We start from the raw sequence: 27,588 nt of genomic DNA, 5'->3' as shown, positions 1-27,588 counted from the left end.
ATAAATTGAGGACTGTACTGTAGTTAGACCAAAGTAACTTTTAGTTTCTATTTTGATGGAGCTATATATTTGTATTTATCTTATTTTATATATATGCTTATATTTTGAAATCCTCTAAACTCTGTGTTCTAAATAAATAGTTTATATATACACCTTTTATTGATGGCTATGCTTGACTGTTTTAAGAAAGAGTACTGTTTTTAAAGCTAAAACAAAATTAAGTATAAAACTTTTTCATTTTTGGTCAACTATGGAAAATCTAGTTCTATGGCCCACACAGAAGATATCACTATTTACTTTATTTCTCATTATTGTAATGTGCTCCAAGGACATAAGAATAAATAATAAGGTCACAGGTGCTAAATTTGGAAATCCAAATTGTTGGCAGATTTCCCAGTAAGTAAAATGGTTCTTATCTTGTATTTTATAGGTTCCCAGATTGTGATGAACCATACCCTCGACTTGTGGATCTGAATTTAGCTGGAGATCCTACTGAAGGAGCCCCAGTGGCAGTGCAGAGGGACTATGGTTTTTGGTGTCCCCGGGAGTTGAAAATTGATCCTGATCTTGGTTATTCTTTTTTGCACGTGCGTGATTGTTCACCTCCCTGTCCAAATATGTACTTCAGGAGAGAAGAACTTTCATTTGCTCGATATTTCATAGGATTGATTTCAATCATTTGCCTCTCTGCCACGTTGTTTACCTTTTTAACTTTTTTGATTGATGTCACAAGATTCCGTTATCCTGAAAGACCTATTATATTTTATGCAGTCTGCTACATGATGGTATCATTAATTTTCTTCATTGGGTTTTTGCTTGAGGACCGAGTAGCCTGCAATGCATCTAGCCCTGCACAGTATAAGGCTTCCACAGTGACACAAGGATCTCATAATAAAGCCTGTACCATGCTTTTTATGGTACTTTATTTTTTTACTATGGCTGGCAGCGTTTGGTGGGTAATTCTTACCATCACATGGTTCTTGGCAGCTGTGCCAAAGTGGGGTAGTGAAGCTATTGAGAAGAAAGCATTGCTATTTCACGCCAGTGCATGGGGCATCCCTGGAACTCTGACTATCATCCTTTTAGCGATGAATAAAATTGAAGGTGACAATATCAGTGGCGTGTGTTTTGTTGGCCTCTACGATGTTGATGCATTGAGATATTTTGTTCTTGCACCCCTCTGCCTATATGTGGTAGTTGGGGTTTCACTGCTTTTAGCTGGCATTATATCCCTAAACAGAGTTCGAATTGAGATTCCATTAGAAAAGGAGAACCAAGATAAATTGGTGAAGTTTATGATCCGGATTGGTGTTTTCAGCATTCTTTATCTCGTACCACTCTTGGTTGTAATTGGATGCTACTTTTATGAGCAAGCTTACCGTGGCATCTGGGAAACAACTTGGATACAAGAACGCTGCAGAGAATATCACATTCCATGTCCATATCAGGTAAGGGAAACCTTGTTCTAAATTTCAAAATGTGTAATAGTGAAAAGAAGTCATATTACTATAAAAAGCTGTGTGTTTTTTTTAAAAAAACTTCATGAACCTTCAACTTGTACATTAAAATTTTAAAGCAAAGATAATGAACAAATATATTGTAGTAAGAATGTCATACACATGTTTCTATAAACATCTTCCTTTTAAAAAATGACTTTTACCAGTCTAAGCTATGGGCTTTTAATCAATTTACTTCTGTTATTACAAAACAGTTGCTTGTTGATTCTTTAGAACTCCGCAGGTTTGAGGGGAAGAAGCACTTTACCAACTCTGATAAAAATGCACTGTCTTTTTGTAGAAATTTTACTGGTATTCAAAATAGGAATTAAATGTTTTGCAAAAATAATAGAATGCTGTTGTACAAACCAGTTTATCTCTTAATTGGCCTTGTTTTTTTCTCTTTTGCAAACTGAATATTTTGTGATTTACTTTTTTTTAGTTTAAAAAGATTAGATAATCATAATCCTAGAATCATAGAATTTTAGATCTAGAAAGAACTTTAGAGATCCTTTATTTAGGTTCCCTCTATAAAGTTCTTAAGCATCTGTCTCATTTGAGGCTTAGAAATGTATAGTAACTTGCTCACATTCATCTGGGATTTAGATCTTAGGAGAGAGTGGAACAAGGAAAGTAATTCAGAGGAGTTGATGCTAAGTATTTATCTCTCATCTTAAAACCTTTTCTGGAACCGTGCCACTAGCTATTACCCTCTCTTCTTCCTTTTAAGACAAGTTTTCTTAAAAGAGTTGTCTCCTGTTCATCGTGTTCCAGGTTTCCTGTTCTCGGAAGTGCACCAGCCACCCTTTCATCCACCCCAACCCTTATGTTTCTCTAATACCTTTTAAATGTCTTTCTTAAAGTACTTATGTATTATAGATAACTTTTACTTGTCTAGTTCCCCTACTAGATGGTGAACTCTCTGAAAGCAGGAACTTCTTTTTCATATTTTTGAATGCATATTCCGTAGGTTAGTAGATGATAGCATTGAGAAGGTGGGTGTTTAGATTGAGAAGAAGAGACGTAAGAAATGGTAACTGGTACTGGGGACAAGGAGTGTATGATTAGCACATAGTCAAGGCTCATAAATATTTGATGAGTAAAAATGCCAGTTCCCTTTATTTTGTGGTATAAATAGTTCTATACAAAATTGTATTTTTGTTACTGTATAAGTATTAGCTACTGGCTTTTAAAAAAATAAATTCAAAATGAAGAAACCCCAAAAAATTAATAATTGAAATTGTATTATACTTCTTAACAGAATTATGTATTAAAAACTCTTAATATGAATTTTCACATCTGAAGATAACTAATTGAATTTTGCCCCTAATGAGAGAGAAAGAGGTGGTTAAATTACATCATATGCTTCCCCATATGAGTTATCTAGGATTCCAAATATATATTGTCTTAGGGTTATTGAAGAAACAATGCTTAACTATGAAATAATGATCTAAAAAATACCAAACCTCAAACATGTAAATTATAGTAGTTGGGATGCTGCTATTTTTAAGACATTCCTAGAATTATTTTAGCATCTTTAGAAACAGTTTAAGCTACACAGGTATGTGTATGTATGTGCACATGTGTGCACACATACATTCCTTTATAGTCATAGGTTAAAAGTATTTTTCCAACATACAGAAATCTTTGATTTCCAACATACTGAAAAGAATAGAGAATGATATAATAACAATAGCATAGTTATTAAGCTATAAACTCTGGAGCAGGAACCCTGGGTTCTTATGTTACTTTCATTATTTACTACCTTTATAACCTTAGACCAGCTTCACCCCTCTCTGCTTCAGTTCCTCATCTGTAAAATGAATAATACAATCTAATAGTAATAGTATTAGATATAGATAGTAATAGAATCTACCTCCTAGGGTTGTTTTTAGGAACATACATGCAGACACTTAGAAGAGTGCCTGCTACCTAAGTGCTCAGATGTTAGCTTTATTACTCATTTTCTTCATTTATTGTTGCTGCTCTTGCTGTTTACATACATACATACGTATGTATATGTAAATAGAGGTGTTTCGTTAAACCATCCAGTATCAAGCTTTAGCAAATGCCATATTTGCTTCAGACTTTTCAAAGAAATCATATTACAGATATGGCTAAAAATTCCTGTGTAACTTTCCCCAGTCTTCTTTCTTTTCTTCCCTGTCCAGAGTTAACCATCATCCTGAATTTGGAGTGCTATTCCCATGAAAGTATAAATTACCAATGTGAATGTAGCTATGAAAAAATTTTGGTTTATATAGTATGTAAATGTTATAGTATACATCTGTTCTGTAACTTGATTTTTTAACTTAGCATTTAGTTTTTGACATGTATTTATGTTCATACTGTAGTTCATTTTAAAAATGATTCCTTTTAAGGAAGTTTATGTTAATATTTTAAATATATAGAAGTATAGAAAATAACAAACACCCATGTACTCATATAATGTTGAAATCTTAACATTATATTTTATCCACCTGGCTGGCTGGCTGTCTCTTATTAAATACAAAGCTAATGAATGCCTCTGTTCCCTTTCATATTTCCATTTCCTTTCCTTCTCCCTTCCTAGAGGTAACCCTTCTCATAAATGTGATATTTACCACTCTTCCTAATATTTTTATACTGAGGCTGAATATGTATCTATAAAACTTGCAATTCTGCAAAGTTTTAAAAATTCATATAAGAGAGGTAATTCTGTAGCTTGCTTTTTTTCACTTAGTTTTATGTTTTTAAGAATATAAATGTTGATATGTGTACCATTAACTTGTTACTTTCATATATTAGAGTAGTCTAATATATAAATATATTTCAATTTATTTACTCATTCTGTTGATGGGCATGTAGTTTCCAATTTTTTTGCTATTATAATCCATTTTGCAGTGAACGTTCTTGTAATACCAGTCTTCCCTGGACATGCCTAAGAATTTCCATGGGATATAAACCAAAAAATGAAATTGTTGCATTGTAAGATAGAGACATCTTCAACTCAAGTGGTTATTTTAATTTTACACTGAGTGCAGTGTGAGTTTGATGAGGTTGGACATGTTTTTGTATGTTTATTGGCTTTCTCTTCTGTGATTTGCCTATTTGTTACCTTTGTCCATTGCTCTGTTAGGTTATTTGCCTTTTGTTGTTGTCGTAATTTAAATATTTTTGGTATTAATTCTTTGTAATTTATTTCTATTGCCGATATCTTTTCCTGCTCTGTAGCTTGTCTTTTGTGTTTCCTTTGCCTTTTGTGTTTTAAAAAATCCTTCCTTGTTTCTGAAGTCTTAAATGTGGTCTGCCATATTTTTTCTAGCACTTTTTAAAATTTGAATTTTTCATTCATATGTCTAATTCCTTGAAATATATTTTTGCCTACATTATGAGTAACATGATTTTATTTTTCCATATGAATGCTTTCTGCACCATTTATCAAGTAGCCCTTCTGGATTGTAATGCAACCTCTGTCATATACAAGTTTCAGTTTTAGGCTCTTTTGTTCCATTGGTCTGTTTGTATAACCTTGTGTCAATTCTACATTTCCCCTATCTTCTTGTTCTTCAAAATTATTTTAGTCATTCTTGGCACTTTTTTATATGATTTTTAGAATCATATAAAATTTCTCCATGAAATATATTGTTGGGATTTTGATTGAACTTGTTTTTTATTTTAAATGAATGTGGGGAAAATTGCCATTTTTATAATACTGAGTTTTAATATATTTTTGTTTATTTATATATTCACTTGTTTCTGGGTACCTTAAGTTTTTGTTGCAGTTGTGAATAAGATATTTTTTCTATTACATTTTAAATTGGTTATTGCTGGTGTACAAGAATGCCATTGATTGATTTTTGTGTATTGATTTTATATTGATCATCCCTGCTGAACTCTTTTATTAGTTATAATTGTGTTTAGATTCTCTCAGATATTCTTTGTAAAAACCCTATTGTCTGCAAATAAGGACAACTTTTTCTCTTGCTTTGTTTCCAGTTCTTGTTTTATTTACGGTTTTTGCATCTGCATTAGTTCCCCATTATCCGCAGGGGATATGTTCCAAGATTCCCAGTGGAGGCTTGAAACTGCAGATAGTTCTAAACCCTATATATACTATTTTTTTTTCCTATACATACACACCTACGATAAAGTTTCATTTATAAATTGGTAACAGTAAGAGATTAACGATAATAAAATAGAACAGTTATAACAATTACTCAATTTTTTACTTAAAGGAAGCACTTTATAGTTTCTCTGACACATCAATAGTCAGCATCACTAATTCTTGCCCTTTGGGGTCATTATTAAGTAAAATAAGGGTGACTTGAACACAGCACTGTGATACTGAGATAGCTGACCTGATAACAGGTGGCTACTGAGTGACTATTGGGCAGGTGTTGTATGCAATGTGGAGATGTTGGACAAAAGGATGATTCATATCCTGGACAGGATGGAGCAGGACAGTGTGAGATTATATCACCCTACTCAGAAGTGTGCCATTTAAAACTTATAAATTACTTATTTCTGGAATTTTCTATTTAACATTTTCAGACCATGACTCACCACAGGTCATTGGAACTGCAGAAAGCCAAACTGGGGATAAGGGGAGACTACTGTATACTCAGGAGTGAGATAGATTGTGATAATTGTTGCTTTTCTGTACTGCCCTTGTCCAGTTTTGGTGTTGAGGTTATAATAGCTTCATAAAGTGAGGGGTTTTTTCCCCATTCTCTGAAACAGTTTTTATAATAAATAGGTCTCTCTGGTCTTTGAAAGGGTTGGTATATCCTCCCGTAAAAACTCTTGCATCATAGCATTTTTGAAGAAGAGAGAAGTTGTGGAAAGCACTAGGTTTTTAAAACTTACCATTTCACTTTCTTTAATAGTAATTGTTTTATTCAGGTCTTTTCTTCTTGAGGCGTTTTTGGGAATTTATATTTTTCTAGAAAAATATTTTTTCAAGTAAATTGGTATAAGGTTATTCACATTTTTTTATTTTGAAAATTGTTACTATTTCCTTTTTGGTTCCTAATATATATTCTTTCCCCCCCCCTCCGTTGATCAATCTACCAAAAGATTATCTTTTTAATTCAGTTATTTATGTTCTTACCTTACTTTCTTCCAACTGCTTTTCTTCAGAATTACAATTGACCCTTGAACAGTGTGGAGTTTATGGGCACCAGCCCCCACACAGTAAAAAATCTGCATATAACTTTTGACTCCCCCAAAACAATGCATACATACAGTCAGCAGCTGGTTGAGCCCACGGTTGTAAAACGGGATACAGAGGGCTGACCATATATTTATTGTAAAAAACCTGCATATAAAGTGTACTCACGTAGTTCAAACCTGTGTTGTTCAATGGTCAGCTGTATTTGTTTTTCAGGATTCTTGAAAATTCAACTCATGCATTGTGAATATTTCCTGATTTCTGAAGTGCATTTATTAGTCATTTGAAGTTTAGACAAAAAACCATTATTAACCATGTTGGTTACTTACTCAGTTTTCCATACTTGGCTCCAAACAACTTTATTTACTTACTTGTTTTTTTGGAGAACATTTTATTCATTCAAGTTGGGAAATCTCTAGCCTTTGTTCCTTCATAGAAAATTTTCCCATCCTGATGGAAGGAGGTGTTTTTCACATTTAACACCTCATAGATTAATATTCAGATACATGGATTTTTATTCACTGCACTATTTTTCTTTCCTAGTATTAGTATTAATTTTTTTCCCCCAGCATAAAAGTTCAGAGGCTGTTCTGGAAGACTGATGCAAGTATGATTAAAGCTTTATTCTGTGTATGAATCCCAAGAACTCCCTTGTGACTTTTGCTTTTCAATCTTAAGTAATAGATGTTGGGTTAAATCTGGCTTGTTCAAAAAGATAAAGTTTATAAAGTTTTATAAGTATGAACTGTTATTTTTATAAACTTCACTGTGTGTAAAATCTGTAATTTTATTTGATACCCACAACAACCTTATGATATAAATAGTATGGCTTCATTCCTGCCACTCTAAAGGGAGAAAGTTGAAGCAGAAAGAAATAATATGGCTTACCACAGAGTAAAGTGTAGCCTACCCAAACTAGACCCTACTGACAAATTATAGAGCCAGTCACCCAGGGTTTTATTGTTGTTTTTTAAATTGTAGTAAAGTATCCCCCATAAATGGTAACAAAATTTAACATTTTAACCATTTTTAAGTGTACAGCTCTGTGGCATTAAGTACATTTACATTTTTGTGCAACTTATCAGCACCATCCATCTCCGGATTTTTTCATCTTCCTAAACTGAAACTTTACTCATTAATAACTCCCCTTTCCTACCTGCCTCCCAGCCCCTGGCAGCCATCATTCTACTTAATGTCTCTATGAATTTGACTACAGGCATATCTCAGAGATATTGCAGGTTCATTTCCAGACGAGACCACTGCAATAAAGCAAGTATCACAATAAAGCAAGTCACAGGAATTTTTTGGTTTTCCTGTGCATATAAATTATGCTTACACTTGTACTGTAGTCTGTTAAGTGTACAGTGGCATTATGTCTTTAAAAAAAAAGTACATACCTTAATGAAAAATACTTTGTTGCTAAAAATGCTAACCATCATCTGAGCCTTCAGATAGTCAATCTTTTTGCTGGTGAAGGGTCTTACCTTCAGTTTGTAAAAAATGCATTATCTTTGAAGTACAATAAAATGAGGTATGCCTGTATAACTCTAGGTACCTCATTCAAGTGGTATCATACAATATTTGTCCTACTTTGATTTTTTAACATTCTAATATTAGAATTTTAATACTAGTTTTCATTCATGATTTTACTGAGAAGAATCTTACATAGACTTGTGAATTGAGTACCTGAGATATTAAATTCTTATTTGAAGTAATATCCACACATAATTGAACAAGATTTGCTATCACTGAACATGCCTAAAAGAATACTAGAAGGCTCTGATGATAATTTATTATGAGACATTTTTAAAATGTATTAAGCAGTGATGTTATCCTTAGAGTAGCCTGCTGGGTGACTTAGAGAATAATGTTTGTATATGTTTGCTTAAAAATCAGTGAGGTTGCTTATAGTCATTTCTTATATTATTGAAGGTTTCAGATATTTGAAAAATCAGTTTCAGAAGCAGTTGATCACATTGTTTCAAAATGTCAGTTGTGTTTAATGCAAATTGCATGTATTTAAGTCCATAATTTGAAGAAAAAATGGGCTTGTATAAAATATTTAAAAATATTTAAAATAGTATCCTTGCTGTAAACAAATTGACTGCTTAGATTTTAAAATACTTTATACTAACTGATTTTATCAAGAACACTTTTTAAAAATATATATTAAATAATCCTTGAGAAAGTAATATTTAATGCCTGAATCCAGAATTAATAATGAAATGTAGCCCAAGTTGTCAGAATAATGTCTATTTTACAATTTAAAATCAGTACAGTTTATGCCTAGAGTGCATTTCCATCTGATATATTATTTAACATATTAGTAATTTTTCAGGTACTTCGGGGGTTTTTTATTTAAAAGTAATTTCCTCGATTTAATGCCTTCTTAGAGGCTCAAAGCATTTTATGATAGAGTTACAAGTCTCAAAGGTTGTTGATCTTTCTACAAAAGCATTTCAATATAACAAACATAGTGTTTGGCTAAAAACATGGGTTTTAGCCCTGGCCGATGTGGCTCAGTTGGTTGAGCATCATCTCATTCGAGAGTTCCATTCCAGTCAGGGCACATGCCTGGGTTGCAGGTTTCGATCCCCCTGTCGGGGTGCATTCAGGGAGGTGGCCCATCCATGTTTCTCTCACACATTTCTCTCTTCCCCATCCCTCTCCCTCCCCCTCTCTTTCTTCCTCTCCCTGTAAAATCAATGAAATAAATAAAAGCATGGGCTTTAAAGGCATGGGTTTATGTCTTATTCTCTAACATTCTGAACCTCAGTTTCCCCATGTAAAATGCAGGAAATAATATGTTACCTATAGTAATATCTACCTCATGGGTGACTATAAAAATTAAAGGGGATTGTAAATTTAAATCTCTTACTAGAGTGCCTTGCACAAAGGAAAATTTCAATAGTCTGTTTCTACAGGTACATACTTCTTGAAGCTTGAAAAAGGATTACCCCTATATTCTGTACTAGAATGATAACTTTTTTCTTTTAAATACGGATTTTCAAAAGAGCACATTTTCTTTCCTAAAGTGACCCTTCATTTTTTTCATCTCTTTCATCCATCTAATGCAGTGCTATGTATCACCAAAGAAATTTTATACTAGAACCTGTGTCAGTAGTAGGAATGTGTTACCATAATACAAGCAGCTTAGCTAAGACTATCAAATTCACATTAGAGCCATTTGTAGAATTAAAAAAAAAAAATTTTTATAGAAAACAAACAAAAAATATTATTTGTATTCTTTCAGCAACACAAGGCAACCCATCTGTTGTTTATCTACTCTTGATTCAGAAAAACACAAAACTAGCAGAATAACATCAAATCTAACTTATGATTTTAGCTTCATTTTCTGATAATAGTGCTTCTCTTTACCAAGCAATTCCAAAAGGAATCATCATTGTTTATGAAAGGATCATGAGGGGAGTGGGTATGTTTTACACTTCCAACATTAGGGACAGTGAATATTTCTGTATAAATATATAGTGCTCCTAATTTTTTTCCTCTGCTATTAATATTTAAAGTGGTAAATATCCTGCCTATGACTTCCTAGTACCAAATTAATATTTCCTTAGAATTGTTTAGTGTCTATAATAGAGGAAAACAGTAAGAATTCCCTGAAAAAAAATATTCTAAATATCTTGTTTTATAGGAAAATATTATATTATAGAAATATAGAATAGTAAAGATTTATAGAAAACTGTCAATACTATTATAAGGTATACAGGTGTAAAATGCTGTCGAATGATACTTTTGGATAAATGTATTAAAACGTACAAGTTACTATTATTCTAGTCTCTGTTAAACAGAATAGCCTAAGCTATAAATTCAATTTAAGTCTTTTTTTTTAAAATATATCTTTTATTGATTTCAGAGAGAGGAAGGGAGAGGAGAAGAGAGAGATAGAAACATCAATGATGAGAGAGTCATTGATTGGCTGCTTCCTGCATGCCCCTGACTAGGGATCAATTTAAGTCTTAACTGCAGATATATCTGGTATACAAATGGTTTACACATTTTAGAAAAAATTTCAGTGTACCTGCCACAATCTGCAACAGGGCACAGAAAACTTTGTATAAAAGATCAGGTAGTAAATATTTTAGGCTTTGCCTGCCATATGGTTTTTGTTGCAAATATTCAACTCTGTTGATATAATACAAAAGCAGCCTTAGACAATAAATAAACAAATGGAATTGTTCCAATAAAACTTTATTTACTAAAACAGTTGCAGCAGATTAGGTCTATAGGCTGTAGTTTGTCAATCCCTGATCTATATAGCAATCATTATTCTATATCAATTTTGAAAGTTCATAACAGCAGTTGGTGACCTATGCCATTTTTCCGTCCCATGTAAATTGTCAGCTTCATTCTCATGACTGCTTTTAAGAATCAGCATTTTAGGCTATTTACAAAATGGTATTAAAAATATTCAGTATAGTCTAGTACTATTATATTGCTACAATAAATAAATAAAAATAAATTCTAGTACACCATTTTAAAGACATGCCAATAAACCATTTTCCAATAGTTTTTAAAGTCATCACCACACCAACTTAAGGAAATAATTTCAGTAGTTTATGGGAATTATAAAATAGAAGCAAAATAATATAATAATCATAGAAGCTTCTAGTTATTAAGTATTTACTATGCACCATGTTCTGAACTCAGCCATTATCTCATTTAATTCTCACTATAGCCCAGTAACTTAGATTGTACTCAATTTTACAAATATGGAAACTGAGTCTCATAGTTATACAACTTATCCAAATTCAAACAGTAAGTGATAGCTGGGATATGTCTTTCTGATTCCAAAGCTTACAGTCTTACCATCACTTTACACCTCTTGTTATGCAAAAAACAGGAGTATTTGGGAGACAATTTAGTCCTGGCTGTATCCCTGACTAGCTTTGTGTCTTTAGACTAGTCACTCTATAATTTCTTTACCTCTAAAATTAGGGGATTGGACTGAATAATGAACCTAGAAACTTCTCTCATAAACCGCAGGTTTTTCCCCTTCATTTATAAGACTCAATTACTAATGCAACAGCCATTTATTATATTACCATTATGACATATTGACAGTTGTTGAGGAAGCAAGATATAGCTCCTATCCTGAAGGAGTTTATAGTCTAGTAGGAGAAAATAAATATGGAAATCAGATCATTCTGTGACTAGAGTACATTTATGAGTTTTCACTCTTGTTCCTTTAAAAAATAAGGAGAAACCTAGTGAAAACACCTTAAAGAAAGTGATATTGATTATACTATGGCTAAAAATACAAAATTGTTTAATAAGTGTACAAAGACCAATTTAGGAGAGTACATTTATTTTTCCAGCACTTCCAATGAATATTCTTCATAGCCAAGTTAAAGTATGTCTTTTTAGAAGTTGGATAGGAAAAAATTCCCTGAGATCCTAAGGTTTAAAAGTGACCAGATAATTATTTTAACAATTTTTAAAATGTTTTGTCATCTTTACCCTCAAATAAAATATAGCACTTTAATCCCAAAGGGTAACTATGGAAAATTAAAAATGTGATGTCTTAAAATTATCACAAAATACAGCACTGCATGCAAGTACATGTTCCTGTGTGAACATTATAGACTGTATTTTGCGTATCTGATGGAAAGAGAATGGTGGCTATAATTCTGAAGCCCAAATCTTTGACTAGCTGCATACAGTACTGTTTACTTCAGTAGGGTGTATGTGCGTGTGTGTGTCTGTCTAGAGGAGTTCCTCTGTCCCCTTTTAACAAGAGAAAGGCCAGATTGTGTGCTTTATAAATTTTTGTTCTTGGTTTACTTCTGGTCTTGGTCCTATCTGAACCTTACTACTTGTACCATAATTGGAGAAAGTGAGTGATGGTCTGAAAATAACTTTTCCCCCTAGGGTTTATAGCTGAGCCTTCATAAGCTACCCTTTTCCATGCCTACTTTCTCCCTGGCCCCTCCCTAATTTTAGTAGCCCTTCCAATGGAAGGGACACATTAGCAAGGGGAAAAAGAGAAAAAGGATTATTAGAGTTTTTACCTAATCCTTTACAATTCTTTTCCTCCTACAAAATGTCCATCTGTTGGTACAGTGGCTTATTTGTCCTCTCTTAGGACTCTCTTTTGTTCTTGGCCCAGTTCAAACACCTGTCAGAGGTAGAACCAGGAGGTGAGATTTGAGTGCCTTCAGATATTAGAGAGTGCAATAAACAGATACCAGTTATGCTCAAAATAACTGACTTTTCAGATTAGCTGGCTTGCTAGGTTAGAAGATACTTCCCAGGACCTCTGTGAAGTAAATAAACTGATGACCAGTAGTACATGTTGGATGTTTGAGCTAGAATACTATTTTCTGGAATACCTGCATAGTTCTCTTCTTTACCAGTGGTTGTTAATGGTGTTTATTATGTCTATTCTAAAGTTATTATGTTTATTCTAAAACTTGTTTATGTCAGTAGTATGTATTATTACTTCAATATGGAGTTGAATTAAATTTCAGGTAAGCCAATGAAGTGTGGGTTGGAAAAGAAAGCATTGTTATTATTAAAACTAATCTTTTTAAAAAGATTATTATCGAAGTTCATATGGACAAGATGAATTGTCAGATATTTGAAGAGATAAAAATCTAGGATTTTATACTTAGATTGCTTTATGAGTATTTGAATTCTCTGTTCACTTTAAATAGAAACTGGAAATCACAGATGATGAATAAACTTGTAGAAAAACTAAACATGTAAGAAAAAACTGGAATACTAATTGGTAGACTGGAAAAAAAATAAAAAGGCCTTGACCTTACATAGATGATGAACTGTTTTAAGTGAAAATAAATGTGGGTTATTTTTGGTGATTTTTCTGTTACCTGACCTTTTATTTATTTATTTTTGTTCCTACTACTAACCACCTACCTGATCATGTCAAATATGAAATCTTCCATTTTATATCCTTTTATGAATACAAATATTCTATCAGTCACTTTACAAACTGTTAAGATCATTTAGTTCACTAATATTTTGTAAGTTCGCTAAAGATGTGCTAAGAAGTTTGTCTCAAAAAATATTAGGAAAATGATAAGCTCAAGTTCCATTTGACAGTATGACTCCTGACAGTATGTATGAATAGCAGCATCCACAAAGTCTGAACCAATAAAATCTGGAAAGAATACACTACATGATTTAGTGGAGATCTCCAAACTATGCCCCGCTTCAAAAATAAGCATGAATTAGAGCTAGCAGTAAGGATCTAAGACTGATTATGCAGAGGCTGTTAGGCAGAAGGGAGGGGAAAGGTCACCTAAGTGTGGTTGCTGTTGGTGGAAATGGAGACTTGGACCAGCTAGAAAGTTGAGAAAGGGAGCCAGGAACTCCTTTGTGAGCCTAAATCACCATGATCATAGGCTGAACTATTTACAGGTTAGTTGTACCTCCTGGCAATCAGCAGAAACAAATTGTTCCTGCAGGATTCCCATTCATTGTTTAACCAAATAGCACAATATAATGCCACCAAATACATGAGAAAGCAAGCCACTATGACTGAGAGTCATTGGACATAACATCAAACTTATATCAAAACTGCAGATATTGAAATTGTCAGATACCGAATAATAGTAAGTATATAATACTCGTAGAAGTAATAGTCACAAAGATTACCAGTCTACAAGAAATTACTTGGAATAAATAACAGTGTTTTAAAAAATTAGATATCCAGAAAGATAATTTTTGAAATAGAGACTCAATTGATGAATTTTTAAAATATAAAGCAGCCCAGCCAGGTGTGGCTCAGCGGTTGAGCATTGACCTCGGATCCAGGCGATCGGGGTTCGATTCCCAGTCAGGGCACATGCCCGGGTTGCGGGCTCTATCACTGACTGTCTCATCATTGATCTATCATTGATTCTATCTCTCTCTCTCCCTCTCCTTTCCTCTCTCAAATCAATAAAGATATATTTAATAAATAAAATATAAAGCAGTTTAGACTGCTCTTTGAAGAGAAATTAAACTAATATATGTAGGTGAAAATCAAGTTATCCAGAATGCAGCAAGAGAGACAAGGAAAATACGAAAGTGATGTTAAGAGTAATGGAGGACAATCCTGGCCAGTGTGGCTCAGTTCGTTGGAGCATCGGTCTGGTACACCAAAAGGTTGCAGGTTCGAATCCAGGTCAGGGCACATACCCAGCTTGCAGGTTTGATCCCTAGTTGGGGTGCATGTGGGAGGCAACCAATCGATGTTTCTCACATCAGTGTTCCTCTTTCTCCCTTCCTCTCCCTAAAAAATATTTTTAAAAAAGTAATGGGGCCCAGCTGGATGTCTCTCAGTGGTTGAGCACTGACCTAGGATCCAGGAGATCGGGGTTCGATTCCCAGTCAGGGCACATGCCCAGGTTGCAGGCTCCATCTCCAGTAGGGGACACGCAGGAGGCAGCCAATCAATGACTCTCTCATCATTGATGTTTCTATCTCTCGCTCCCTCTCCCTTCCTCTCTCTGAAATCAATAAAGATTTATTTTAAAAAAAAAGTAATGGGGGCCAAAATGAAAAGGCCTAATAGGAGTATAGTTAGAGTCTCAGGAGGGAGTTCCAGGAGAAGGGAATTGAGAGAATGTAGGAGAGACAATATTTAAAGAGATAATGACTGCAAATTTTCCAGAAATGTCGAACACATGAATTTGCAGATCAAAGAGGCATTATATACCCCTAGCAGGATAAATAAAAAATGTACACTATGGTGAAGCTGTGAAATGCCAAGGACAAAAATCTTGAATGCAGTCTCAAAGGAAGTACAGATCATCAAAAAAAGACCAGCACTTAAAAGGACAGCAGAGTTCTCAACAACAACAATGAAAGCCAGAAGACAGTATGATAATATCTTTAAAATACTGAGAGAAAAAGCTTTTCAACCAGGAATTCATACCTTGTGAAACTCGTAGGCATGGAGATGCACTGTCAGATTTCCTTCAAAGAAAGACTTGCTGCTCAGCTTCAGAAGTGTGGTCAGCAGCCACCCTTCAGCCACAGAGAGCTGCCCTCTCTGAGGTCATGTCCTTCCTGGGGCTGCCTGCAATGAGAGATTGTCAGGTGGGCTAAGAAGGCTGGCCTTTGTCCCAACATGAGACCCTCTAAATATCATTCACTCCAGAACAGCTCCCTACCAGTTTGGCAGAGGCTTTTCTGAATGCAAGGCAGGTCAACTTCCTCCTGTGCCCAATCTGTTTCCACTCCCATTTCCTTCACAGATACTATTCTCTCATAAACATCTTGCACCCCACATTTCATCTCTGAATCTTCTGGAAAATTCAACCTGTTCTCAAGAACATGGATAAATTAAATCCATTTTTATATAAATAAAAACAGTTCACCATCAAGTGACTTGTACTAAAGGAACTTCTAAAAGTTGTATTTCAAGAGGAATGAAAATGATCTCTGAAGAAAAGTAGATGTAAGAAGAAATGCAGAAATAAAGTTGTAAACATGTATATAAAGCTAAACAAATATTGTTTGTATAAAATACTAATAACAATGTAATTTGTGGGTTTAAAAAATACACCAAAAACCCAGTAGAAAAAAAAATAGGGCAAAATCTGTACATAGACCAGAATTGGGTTAATGCTGAAATGAATGATTTGCTTCAGAAATCAATTAATGGTGATCTAGAAATCCTGACAAAGTATGCTTCTCCACCCTCCTTTTTTTAAAAAAATCAGATTGGTAGTTTTTTGGCTTGTTGGGCATAACATCAAACTTAGATCATAACTGCAGATATTGAAATTGTCAGATATTTTATATTATTAACCCCTTATGAAATACATGATTTGCAAATATTTTCTCCCATTCAGTGGGCTTTTTTTTTTTTGCTTTTTTTTTTTTATGGTTTCCTGTGCTGTACAGAAGTTTTGTAGTTTGATATAGTCCCACTTGTTTATTTTTGCTTTTGTTGCCTTTCATGGTCTATGCCCTAAATAGTTTTTACAGGGCTGAAGGAGTTGATGTGTTATAGTAAGGCTTGGCAAAGTCTAAACCATGTTTTCTGTTTTATTGTTCTATACTTAATAAATTAATTAAAATTTTTTTTTTATTCTGCAGTTTATATTTGGAAGAGACTGGAACTTTTCAAAATGATCTGCCTTTGATTTGTTTTGGGGGGGAAACCAATAGTTTATTTTTTCATTTCAAAAAGGAAGGATTATGCTTTTCACATGATGAATGGGTGTCATTATACTGTGAATGAAGATTAGAGTTCTTTATGTGCATCAAGATTAAGCATAAATTCTACAGTTTTAAAAATACTTGTTTCCCAGTTATTATTGCATCCATACATTATTATAAAGTATATGTGTTCAGTAAGTATACTGTTCCATTTTCTAATTACTTCTAGCTCATAAGACAAATGACATCAGCGTGATCCTTTTTCCCTCAGGTATAACTTGGATGAAAGTTCAAGGTGTTGTCTTTTGCTTAATCTAACGTAACTTCTGAAGGAGTGAAAAATTTTATTTCATAATGTCATCAAAGCAAAGGAATTATAGAATAGAATTGAGATAACATTTCTGTTTTCATTTTAAGTTTTTGAGTAAACTGGCTCTAAGCCTTTTATTTCCCCATTTGTGAGTTTTCTCTGAGGTTAATTAAATACAGTGGTACCTTGGTTTTCGAATGTTATCTGTTCTGAAAGACCGTTCAAGTTCTGAAACTTTCAAAAATCGAGGGATCAACAGCCAACAGCCGGGCCTCAGGATCTTGCCCTCAGCAGAAGCCGTGTGGCATGTTCGACTGCCAAGGCGTGTTCGAAAACCGAAGCATTTACTTCCGAGTTTACGGCATTTGTAACCTGAAATGTTCATCAACGGAGACGTTCGAAAACCAAGGTACCACTGTAATAGGCACAATATATCCAAGTGTCATTATAAATCTTTGTGATAATCTGTGGTTACTTCTCTGAGCATTATGCGCTGTATCGGTTTCTTCTGAACCAGACAAACTTTATTTCCTGTCAATTTACTCATCAAGCCATTTTCTCATCTCTTTGCCTATCACTTGAGAAGTTATGTGTTCCTTAAGTAATGGAATAAATTTTGTTTTTTAATCTTTAAATGGATTCCCTCTAATAATAAAAGGAAAGCGTAGAAATTGAAATCCCAGCTTACTATACTTGTTTTTCACAGGGTTGCAAATAAATTGGTGGGCCAACGATAGGAGAAGATAAACTTAGGGAGTAAAAGGAAGATACACAGATATAGAACTAGGAGTGAATTATATCTAGTTAAAGAAGTGAATTACTTGCTAGCTTTTTACTTTAGTTACCCTATCTAATTTTGCTTTAATTTCAAAACTGTTGCCTCCCTGACAGGAACAAACTGTATTGTAATTGTAGGAGCCTTGACTTCCTTTTTGTCTTTTCTTTTTAAAAGGTATTATAAATGTTTCTGACATATAGATATGAATAAAGAATAACAGTATACATTGAATACTAATAGATATACCACCCATTTAATAAAGAAAACACTAACAAAACACCAGTTCCTCCTTTGTGATCCAATCTCCCTTCTAAACTATTGTCCAGGATTTGGAGTTTTGGTGTATTTACTTATATATTTACTCATATATTTTTCTAAATATTTAGTATTAGTTTGAGTATTTTAAAACTTTATAATGTCAAAGCTGTATATATATTTTGCAGCTTGCTTTTGTCATTCATTATGTTTGTGAGGTTTGTCTCTGGTAATATGTATGTGCTTATTTGCTTTCTCTGCTGTACAACATTATATTGTATGAATGTATCACGTTTGTTTGTTTTACTCTTAATGGATATTTAGGTTGTACCTTGTTTTTCCTCTATTATAAACAATTCTGCTCTGAATATTTTTGTGTATCCACATGAGTTTATAATATATACACCTAAAAAGGGAAATGTTGGTTCATAACATATGTGAATCTTCAATTTTACTGGATGCTGCCAGATTGCAAGTTGTTGAACCAATTTAAAACCTCACGTGAAAGTACAGCGAGTTCTCATTGTTTCACATCCTCATCATCAGTTGGTATCATCAGATGTTTTAATTTTTGCCAATCTTATTGGCGATCCTCATTGCTATTTAAATTTGTATTTTCCTGATTACTAATGAGATCGAACTTATGTTTATTAGCTATTTAGATTTCTGTAAATTGCTTGTTTATAAACACTTATGCTGGATTATAATTCTTTGTCCATTTTATGCATTACAGATATCTAGCTTGGCTTTTCACTTTTTAAATCATGCCCTTTGATCAGTAGAATTTAATGTATATATTATTTATTTATCTTTTTCTTGTGTGTTTTTTTTAATTGTATCTTCTTTAAGAATTCTCTACCCTAAGGTCATAAAAATATTCCTCTGCAGTTTTAAAATTTTGCTTTTCAGGTGTGGATTTTTAACCTGTAGGATTTATCACATCTGGTGTGAGGAGGAAATACTAATTTTTTAAATATGCAGATATTCAGTTAGTGCCATTTAATGACTAGTCCATCCTTTCTCCAGTGAACTGTAATGCTGCCTCACATATCAAGTTTCCATATGTGAAACTTCTTTCACTGTTCTTTTCCATGGTCTGTTTTTATCTTTGCTTACTCTTCTATCATTGTCTTAATTACTGTGGCATTATGGTAGGTCTTTATATCTGATAGGACAAGTAGGACTTTCCAAAACAGAATAAAAATGAAGACAGATAAAGCAGTGTATTATAAGTGCACAAAATATGCAATCAGAAGACCTCCGTTCTAGAACTGCTGTCACTTATCAACATGACAGATTCTGCATGAGCCTGATCAGTAATTTATTTTTATGTGGGCTTTGATGACCACAGACTCAGTATATGCCAACATTTTTAAATAAATCTATTTTTTAAAATGAAAGTAAACCTAATGCAATATGTGTCTCCATTAGTAAAGTATAGAAAGAAGCCAAGAACTCTGTCAACCTTATTCAAAGCCAAAGTCTCAGAAATAAGAAATTTAGGCTACCACAATAATCACAAGTATGCCCTTGGAGGGTTTCTTTTTTTACAATGCTTTTTCCCCTCTTTAGCATGAATAATTTTTTCTGTTTAATTAAAAAGAATTTAACCCCTGGGGTCTTTGATGGATTATGAATCTAAATTGGAAGAACTAAACATGGAAAATATTTTCCATATTATGATTGAATAAATTCATATTGCAAAATTCTGTTGATTAAAATTAGAGTGATGTTAGTGGAGATCAGTTGTTCTGAAGATAGTGAATGCAGGCTGTTAACAGCTCCCCAGACCATGTAGAAAAAGGACAGTAATCAAGATAGAGAGCTTACAGTGAATACAGGTAGTCTTCCTTCTCTGCCTAGGTTCCCTACAGTTCCCAGTAAATAGATCAAAGAAATATATCAGGATATATTTTAACATTAATAAGAGTATAGTGTGGGCTTTTGGGGGGGGCTTTTTTGTTGTTTTTAATGCTCACCCAAGGGTATTTTTTTCCATTGATTTTTAGAGAGAGTGGAAGGGAGGGAGGGAGGAGGGGAGAGAGAGAGAAACATCCATGCAAGACACATTGACCAGTTGCCTCCGGCATCTCACCGAGGCCAGGGACCAAACCTGCAACACAGGTTTGGCCCAATACTCTTAACTACTGAGCAACACCAGCCAGGGCAGGAATATAGTGTTTTTAAAGGACAATTATAAAAGAGTTTTAAAGTTTCTCACTTGTCCATTTTAATTATACAAGGAACTGAGATATTTAGTGGGGGTTTTCTCAAAAAAATTATAGGCATTTAGTTCGTTATAAGGTTATTTTAATAAAAACAACATTGTATTCCTTTATTTAAATATTTTCCTTTAATGAGTTTTGCCTTTATAGCTAGTACATATCCTATTTTACATACTAATTGCCTGAAATTTGGGGGGTTCCTTATGCGATTTATAAATAGATAGTAATGCATTGTCCTTCCTCTTTTTCCTTGTTTATAAGGGAAAACTTCTTTCCTTATAGCAGTAGCTTGACCATTCTTCCCCAGTGTCTTGGCCCTCTGGCTCCAACACTCTGCCTAATGGCACATTCACAAAACAGGTGTTGCTTAAGTTGCTTTCCCACTGTATTTCTTTCGTGGGCAGGTGCTGACTTGTTCACCCTGGAATTTTGGCTTTAACCAGAACTTTATAATACAAAATGTTCCATCCCTGTTTTCTAATTCACTGTACTTTCTTGCCTAATTGAAGGTTTTGGTGGTTGGTGTTATTGTTGATCTTGTTTTGAGCACTCCTCTTTAATTCAAGCATATCTATTATATAGATAATATTTCTAATTTATGAAAGAAAGTGCAATGCAGTTTAAAACACTATAAAAGTAGTGAGATATGGTGTCTCACCTAGGCTCTCTTTTTTTCCCCTGCCCCCTTTCCTGGATAATCTTATATATTCCCATAGTTTAGACTGTGTCACCCAACTTTGTTTCTGAGTTCCAGACATATCTATTTACATGATATTTTCATTTGGAAGTCTACAAGGCATTTCCAACTTAACGTATCTAAAATAGAACTCTTCATTTTTCTCCTTAAACCTTTTTCCTACATCCTATCTCCAGTTCTTCCCCATTCATTAAGTGGTACCGTCATCCAAAAGTTGCTCAGACTCAAATTTGGAGCCATCTTTGAGCCCTCTTTCTCACATATCACACACAACCCATCAACTTCTCACCACCTCCGTTTCTACCTTAGTCCAGGCCGATACTTCTAGTATGACCTTCCAATTCATCTACTTGCTTTTCAATTCCTGTTCCTTTACAATTTATTTCCAACACAGTAGCCTGGGTGATCTTTTCAAAAAATGAGATCATGTTGCTCCTTCAAACAAAACCCTCTGATGTCTCCCTATTACCTTTAGAATAAAAACCATGATTTTTACCATTACCTGCAGGACCATATATAATTTGGCCCCTCTCTACTGCTTTGCTTTATTTTCTACAATTCTCCTCTTGTGCTCAGCTCTAGCCATACCAGTCTCCTTCTTGTTCTTTGGAGATAACAATGGTTGTTGCTTTTCCTTCCACTTGAAATACTCCTACTGCAGAATATACTCCAAGTTCCTGCTTAAATGTCTTGTCTTTGGAGAGGCTTTTTCTCACCACTTTGATCTAAAATACATGCCCCATACACCACACCATATCCCAAAATGTTATTCCCTAATCTGCTTTAGTTCTGAGTTTATTACTATCTGAAATTATTAGATTTCTTTATTTCTTTGTTTATTGACAGTATTCCATGCTCACCCTTTCCATACCCTTCCCTAGAATGTAAGTTCAAAAGGGCAGGGCATTTTTTACTCATTTACTGGTATAGCTCTTGTAGCAGGACATATAGGCACTATGTATTTAAGTCACTGAATTAATTAGCTACATGACCTTGAGCAAATTGATTCACTTTTCCCAGACTTTGATTCCACATACGTAAATAAAGGGATTAGACTGTATACTGTCTCTGAAGAAGAGTATTTTAGACTGCAAATGGTCAGTCAATTGACTGCAGCCCCAGAGTCATTAAGTTCAAGCCCCCCATTTTATGTGATTTCACGAAGGTCACATTGTTTAGGCCAGTGCACTTTTCATGTCACACAGTACCTCTAATTCTTTGCTCAACTCTGATTAAACCTGCCACGATACTTCTTTGATTACAATTTTACTAGTTTTAATTTTTAGGTCCTTGGCCTCTTCATCTTCATTAAGCTACATTATTATATAAATTTATGTAAGCTATGTCTTTACATTTACAAATAATTTTCTTCAATCAGTCATTGTGTTCTCACTATTCATTGAATATAAGCAGATGTGACTTGAAGCATGCTTCTCAATGGTCACATTCTTCCCCTTCCATCACTTTTATAGGAACTTACTGTTTTTTGTGAGCCAAAAAAAATGTGTACAATCATGGTTAATGTGTATACTTCAACTGGTACTATAGATTTTTAAATCATGGAAAAGGAAAATAATTTTTGGAGCAAAATTAGATGTAATAAAAACTAGTCTCTAATTCCCCTAGGAAAAATTTCAAGATTATTAGGGTCATAGGCTGTTAGGATAAGCCTTAGAATTTACATATTCTAACTCCTTAATTTTCAGATGGGGAAATTTAAGTGTATAGCAGCATAGGAAACACTGGGATAAACAGATAAACAGTTCCTTATTTCAGGACTTCTCAGAGCCTTTTGTGTATGAATGTGCATGTGAATCTCCAAGGAAGGATTATAACATCCAAATTTTATTTTACCACAGAATATCTTATTGTGGATTACCTTTTAGTATCTTTTGGGACAGTAGCTTCATGTACCACATGTTTGAGCATTTATTAGGTGTCATGCACAGTTCTAAGTACTTTATATATTTTAACCCATTTGATATGCTACATATATTTGTTCTTTCTTAATATTATGTGAAAATCTATTGTTAAGAAGTAATGTGCCATAACAGAGAATGTAAGGAAGTCACAAGATGGTGTGTGTGTGTGTGTGTGTGTGTGTGTGTGTGTGTGTGTGTGTGTGTGTGTGAATGCAGAACATAAGTCTTGGACATTGATTCATTTATAATTCATCATAATGTTCTTTATCTAGTTGGTCATTTATTTATATAGCGTGCTTTAGATAGTTACAATAGTCACTGTAATACCATATATTAAATGTCAATTATGATTTTTGATAATTTCTTAGAGCAATTCATTTGTAGAACATTTATTGATACCTACTATAATCCATTTACATTGTATCACATGAGCTTTTGGCATTCCATTTATATGGTAAAAGTTTTTCTGGTTACATATGTTTTGTAAATGTTAATTATATACATATAATTTTCTCCACTTTAAAATATTCCTAAATGTCAGGGGAAAATTATTGTAAAACATGCTCAGAGGGAGAAAATGCCTTCCCATCAATATAACCACTATTTTCATTTTTCTGTATATTTTTATAATATTTTGGTAGCTACTCTTTGGAGATATGCACCCTTCTGCCTCTAGCCAATGAACCACACTTCTTGCTCTTGTGTGGTCCCTCTCCTTGAATTGGGCTGGCTCTGTGACTTCTTTTGATTAGTACAATGAGCAGAAGTGATTCTGCATGACCCTGAGGCTAAGTCTTAAGAAGTCTTGCAGCTTTTGCCAAGTTCCCTTAGAATGCTTGCTCTGGGAAAAGCCAGTCTTCAGTAAGAAGTAAGACTGCTCTGAAACAAGATGTATGGAATCCCAGGCTAGTCATAAGCTATGTGTGGTCAGGCTGCATGAAAGGAGGGAGGGAAAAAGAGGGAGAGAAATCCCCAGCCAGCTCCCACCTTTTTCAGCAATCCTAGCTGAGATGTCAGACATTTGAGTGAAGAAGCCATCTTATATGTCTGTTCAGCTCAGTCTTTTTTTAGGTAATTCTAGTCCCAGCTGTCATCTGACTGCAGCTACATTGAGAATCTGAGCGTCATTTAGCTGAGCCCAGTCAACTCACAGAACTGTCAGAGATGATAATAAATTCTTCTTTTAAGCCATTACATTTTGGTGTGGTTTCTTACACAGCAGTAGATACCTAGAACAATGTTTATTTATATACAAGCAAGTATATTACTCCCCCCCTTTTTTTACTCAAATGGTAGTTGTTATACACATTTTTCTTTTTTGTCATTTAACATCTAAAGAGAAACGCTTCGTCAGTATTTTTTATGACATAGGATGCCACTGATTGGATAAACCACAGTGTTTCTAATATTTTACTATTATTGCAGACATCTTTGTACATACATCATTTCACATATATGTGAATATTATATCTGTAGCATAAATTTTTAAAATAATTGCTTGATCAAAAGGTATAATTTTTTATTGAGATATAATTGACATACAAAAGTTTCACAAAGAGTGAACTTTTTATAAATATTGCCAAATTGTCTTTTACAGAGGTTGTATGAATTTATATTTTCATCTGCAATATATAAGAGTGTATTTCTCCACACATTTGCTAATACGATGTGCTATCTAATAGGCTAAAAAAATCATTATGTAATTGTAATTTTTAAAAAACTGAAGTTGCGCTCATATTTGTATTTAAATTTCTGTAAACTATCCACATAGTTTACCTATTTTTCTGTAGGTGGTAGATTTTTTTCTTATTTGTAATTCTTAATTAACAAAATTGGCTCCTTTATCTGCCATAATGTTTGCAACAATTTTATGTCTGCTCTTTTTATTGTCTTTTGGTTATGTTATGGAAGTTACGGCCATTTAAAATGCTGCGGTTTTATTGATGTATCTTCACTTTTATGATAGATTTATTTATGTTTACTTCTATGGCTTTTAGATTTTGTGTCATAGCTAGACAGTTTTTCTCTACCCTGAGAGTAAAGCTTTTATCTTGAACTTCATGGCTTCTTTTTGTTGTTTGATTTTTATTTTTTACATTTGAATTTTTTATCCAGTAGGAATTTATCTTGGTATGGGATATGGTATGTAATCTCTAGATTTATATATTTTTCCAGGTTTTTACTGTTTTGGTAATATGACTTGAAAGAAGAAATATTAATACCACTTGGGGAGAAACCTGACCAAAGAAATCTGGAATATATAATAAGTGCCTTTTCCCCCTTTTTGTTCGTTTTAGATGCTAAACTTCTAAGTGTCATGATTTAAAAAGAAATTTTGTGCTCTTATGTCTAGGATGAGGGGAAGATAACATTTTTCCTTTTTTTTAAAAAAATATATCTTTATTGATTTCAGAGAGAGGAAGGGAGAGGGAGAGAGAGAGATAGAAACATCAATGATGAGAGAGTCAACTGATCAGCTGCAGCTCGCACCTGGGCATGTGCCCTGACCGGGAATCGAACCCTGATCGCCTGGATCCTAGGTCGATGCTCAACCGTTGAGCCACGCCCGGCCAGGCCATTTTTGCTTTCTTATGTGACTGAAAATGTGCAGTATGAAGTTCCTCAAGAATAAAATTTTTACCTTGGAAGGGGTTTTTCATTTTTTTTATCTGGTTATTGATATATAAGAAAATTTGATCTTTGTATATTAATCTTGTCCAGCTTAATTACTGAACCTTTCATTGTTTCTTTCTTTTTCCCCCCCAGTTGATTCTCTTGGATCTTTTGGATAGTTTTATTGTCTCTCTGTTCCCAGTACTTACACTATGTTTTTAAGTTTTGCTTCTGGCAGGTATCTCATTGAATCGATTAGACTTCTGGAATGGTAGCTGTATTCTTTTTAGCTCCAGAGGATAGAACTAGGACAGATGGGAGGAACAGCTAGAGCTATTTGAACATGGAAGAAAAGCTGATGTGACAATATTAATGTCAGATAAAATACAATTTAAGGTGAAGAGTATTAATAAAGTAAAATAAGCAGCTAGAGCATTATTGTCAAGAATATAGGGAAGATTTGAACAACACAACTAATGGAAGTTGAACTAATACATATAGAAAATTTTGTACCCAACAAATAGAGAATATGTGTTATTTTTGAGCACATAAGGAATACTTAGAAAAATTGTGTCCTAAATCACAAAAGTCTCCAAAATTTAAGGTAACTAGAATCTATAGACCAGTTTCTCTTACCACAATAATTAAACTTGAGTCCAGCATTAAAACGAAATTTTTGAAAAACTCATCTGACAAAAAACTAGAAAATGCATTTACAAATAATTTATAGATTAAAGAGGAAGCTTGAAAAAAGTCAGAGTAAAGATGAAGTAGGCAGATGGAAAAGCATATTAAAGATAACAGTTTTTAAATATAGGAGTAGCAAAATTGGCCAGTATAGGTATTACTTGAGCCTCTATGTCTATTCATGGTTTATTTGGACATTAATGTTTTTTTTAGAAGGTGGCCAATCTGAGCTAATAAGAAAAACATAGGACTAAAAATATAGATTATAAATTTATCGTCAAATGTTCAGGAGTGTATCTTTCCATATAACCAGAAAATTAACTATAGAACTATACAAGTGAAAACATCAAATTGTAGAATTATTTTACTATTGTTTATTTTATTTTAAAGATTTTATAATGGCCTTTAATAGGTTCTTTTGATATGTTTAAGATATTTTTCTTTCCCTTCTTTAGGTCACTCAGATGAGTCGTCCAGACCTGATTCTCTTTCTGATGAAATACCTGATGGCTCTCATAGTTGGTATTCCCTCCATTTTTTGGGTTGGAAGCAAAAAGACATGCTTTGAATGGGCCAGTTTTTTTCATGGTCGTAGGAAAAAAGAGTAAGTTAAAGTAAAGTATCGCAATGTTTACAAACTTCACGTTCATGTAAATTTTTTTGTGTTGCTTACATTAAAATAATTTGTATTTGGAGGAAGTATTCCAATAAGATTGTAACTTCAGCTGCCATTAGTTAAGACTGACACAGTAGCATGTCTTAATTAAAAGCTAAAAACTTGGCCCTGGCTGGGTAGCTCAGTTGGTTAGTGTGTCATCCCGATTCGCCAAGGTTGTGGGTTCAATCTCTAGTCAGGGCACATACAAGAATCAACCAATGACTGCATCAATAAGTGGAACAACAAATTAATGTTTCTCAAATTAATTTTTTTTTAAATGCTAAAAACTTACTCTGAGAAGATAGCCAAGTAGAATTGGGCTTAAGATCCCTTCCTTACTAATTTAAAATATATGAAGAAAGGCCAATCTTTAGTTTTAAAAATTCAAATAATTTTCCTTAAAATTAAAAACAAATTAATGCTTTTATATATATTCTTATGTTACCCTCTTGATATATCTGTGAGGGTTGGTATGTATTATAATCTCTGTGTTACAGATGAGAAAACAGACACAGAGAGGTTAAGTGCCTTGACCAGAGTCACAGGTATTTGATTAGGCTTCTATTTCCAATTATTTATTGTTCTTCCAAATATACCATAAATGATTTAAAGAGATAGTATGTTATTCCATTCTGATGTAGTATACATTAAAGCCAAAATA

At 33.6% G+C, this 27,588-nt stretch overlaps 1 protein-coding gene across 2 annotated transcripts in view; it reads left to right on the top strand.

Moving 5' to 3' along the window:
* FZD3 (frizzled class receptor 3) overlaps positions 1-27,588 on the top strand; it is a 67,280-nt gene that overhangs the window by 27,608 nt on the left and 12,084 nt on the right. For both annotated transcript variants that reach the window (XM_081134630.1, XM_081134631.1), the window contains 2 exons: positions 431-1,448; positions 26,725-26,873. In XM_081134630.1, coding sequence (XP_080990756.1) covers positions 431-1,448; positions 26,725-26,873 — 1,167 coding nt within the window. The remainder of the gene's footprint in view (positions 1-430; positions 1,449-26,724; positions 26,874-27,588) is intronic.

This window comes from Miniopterus schreibersii (genome assembly GCF_964146895.1).
Source record: "Miniopterus schreibersii genome assembly, chromosome: 4".
Classification (NCBI taxonomy): Eukaryota; Metazoa; Chordata; class Mammalia; order Chiroptera; family Miniopteridae; genus Miniopterus; species Miniopterus schreibersii.
This window is presented reverse-complemented; position numbering and strand designations above follow the sequence as displayed.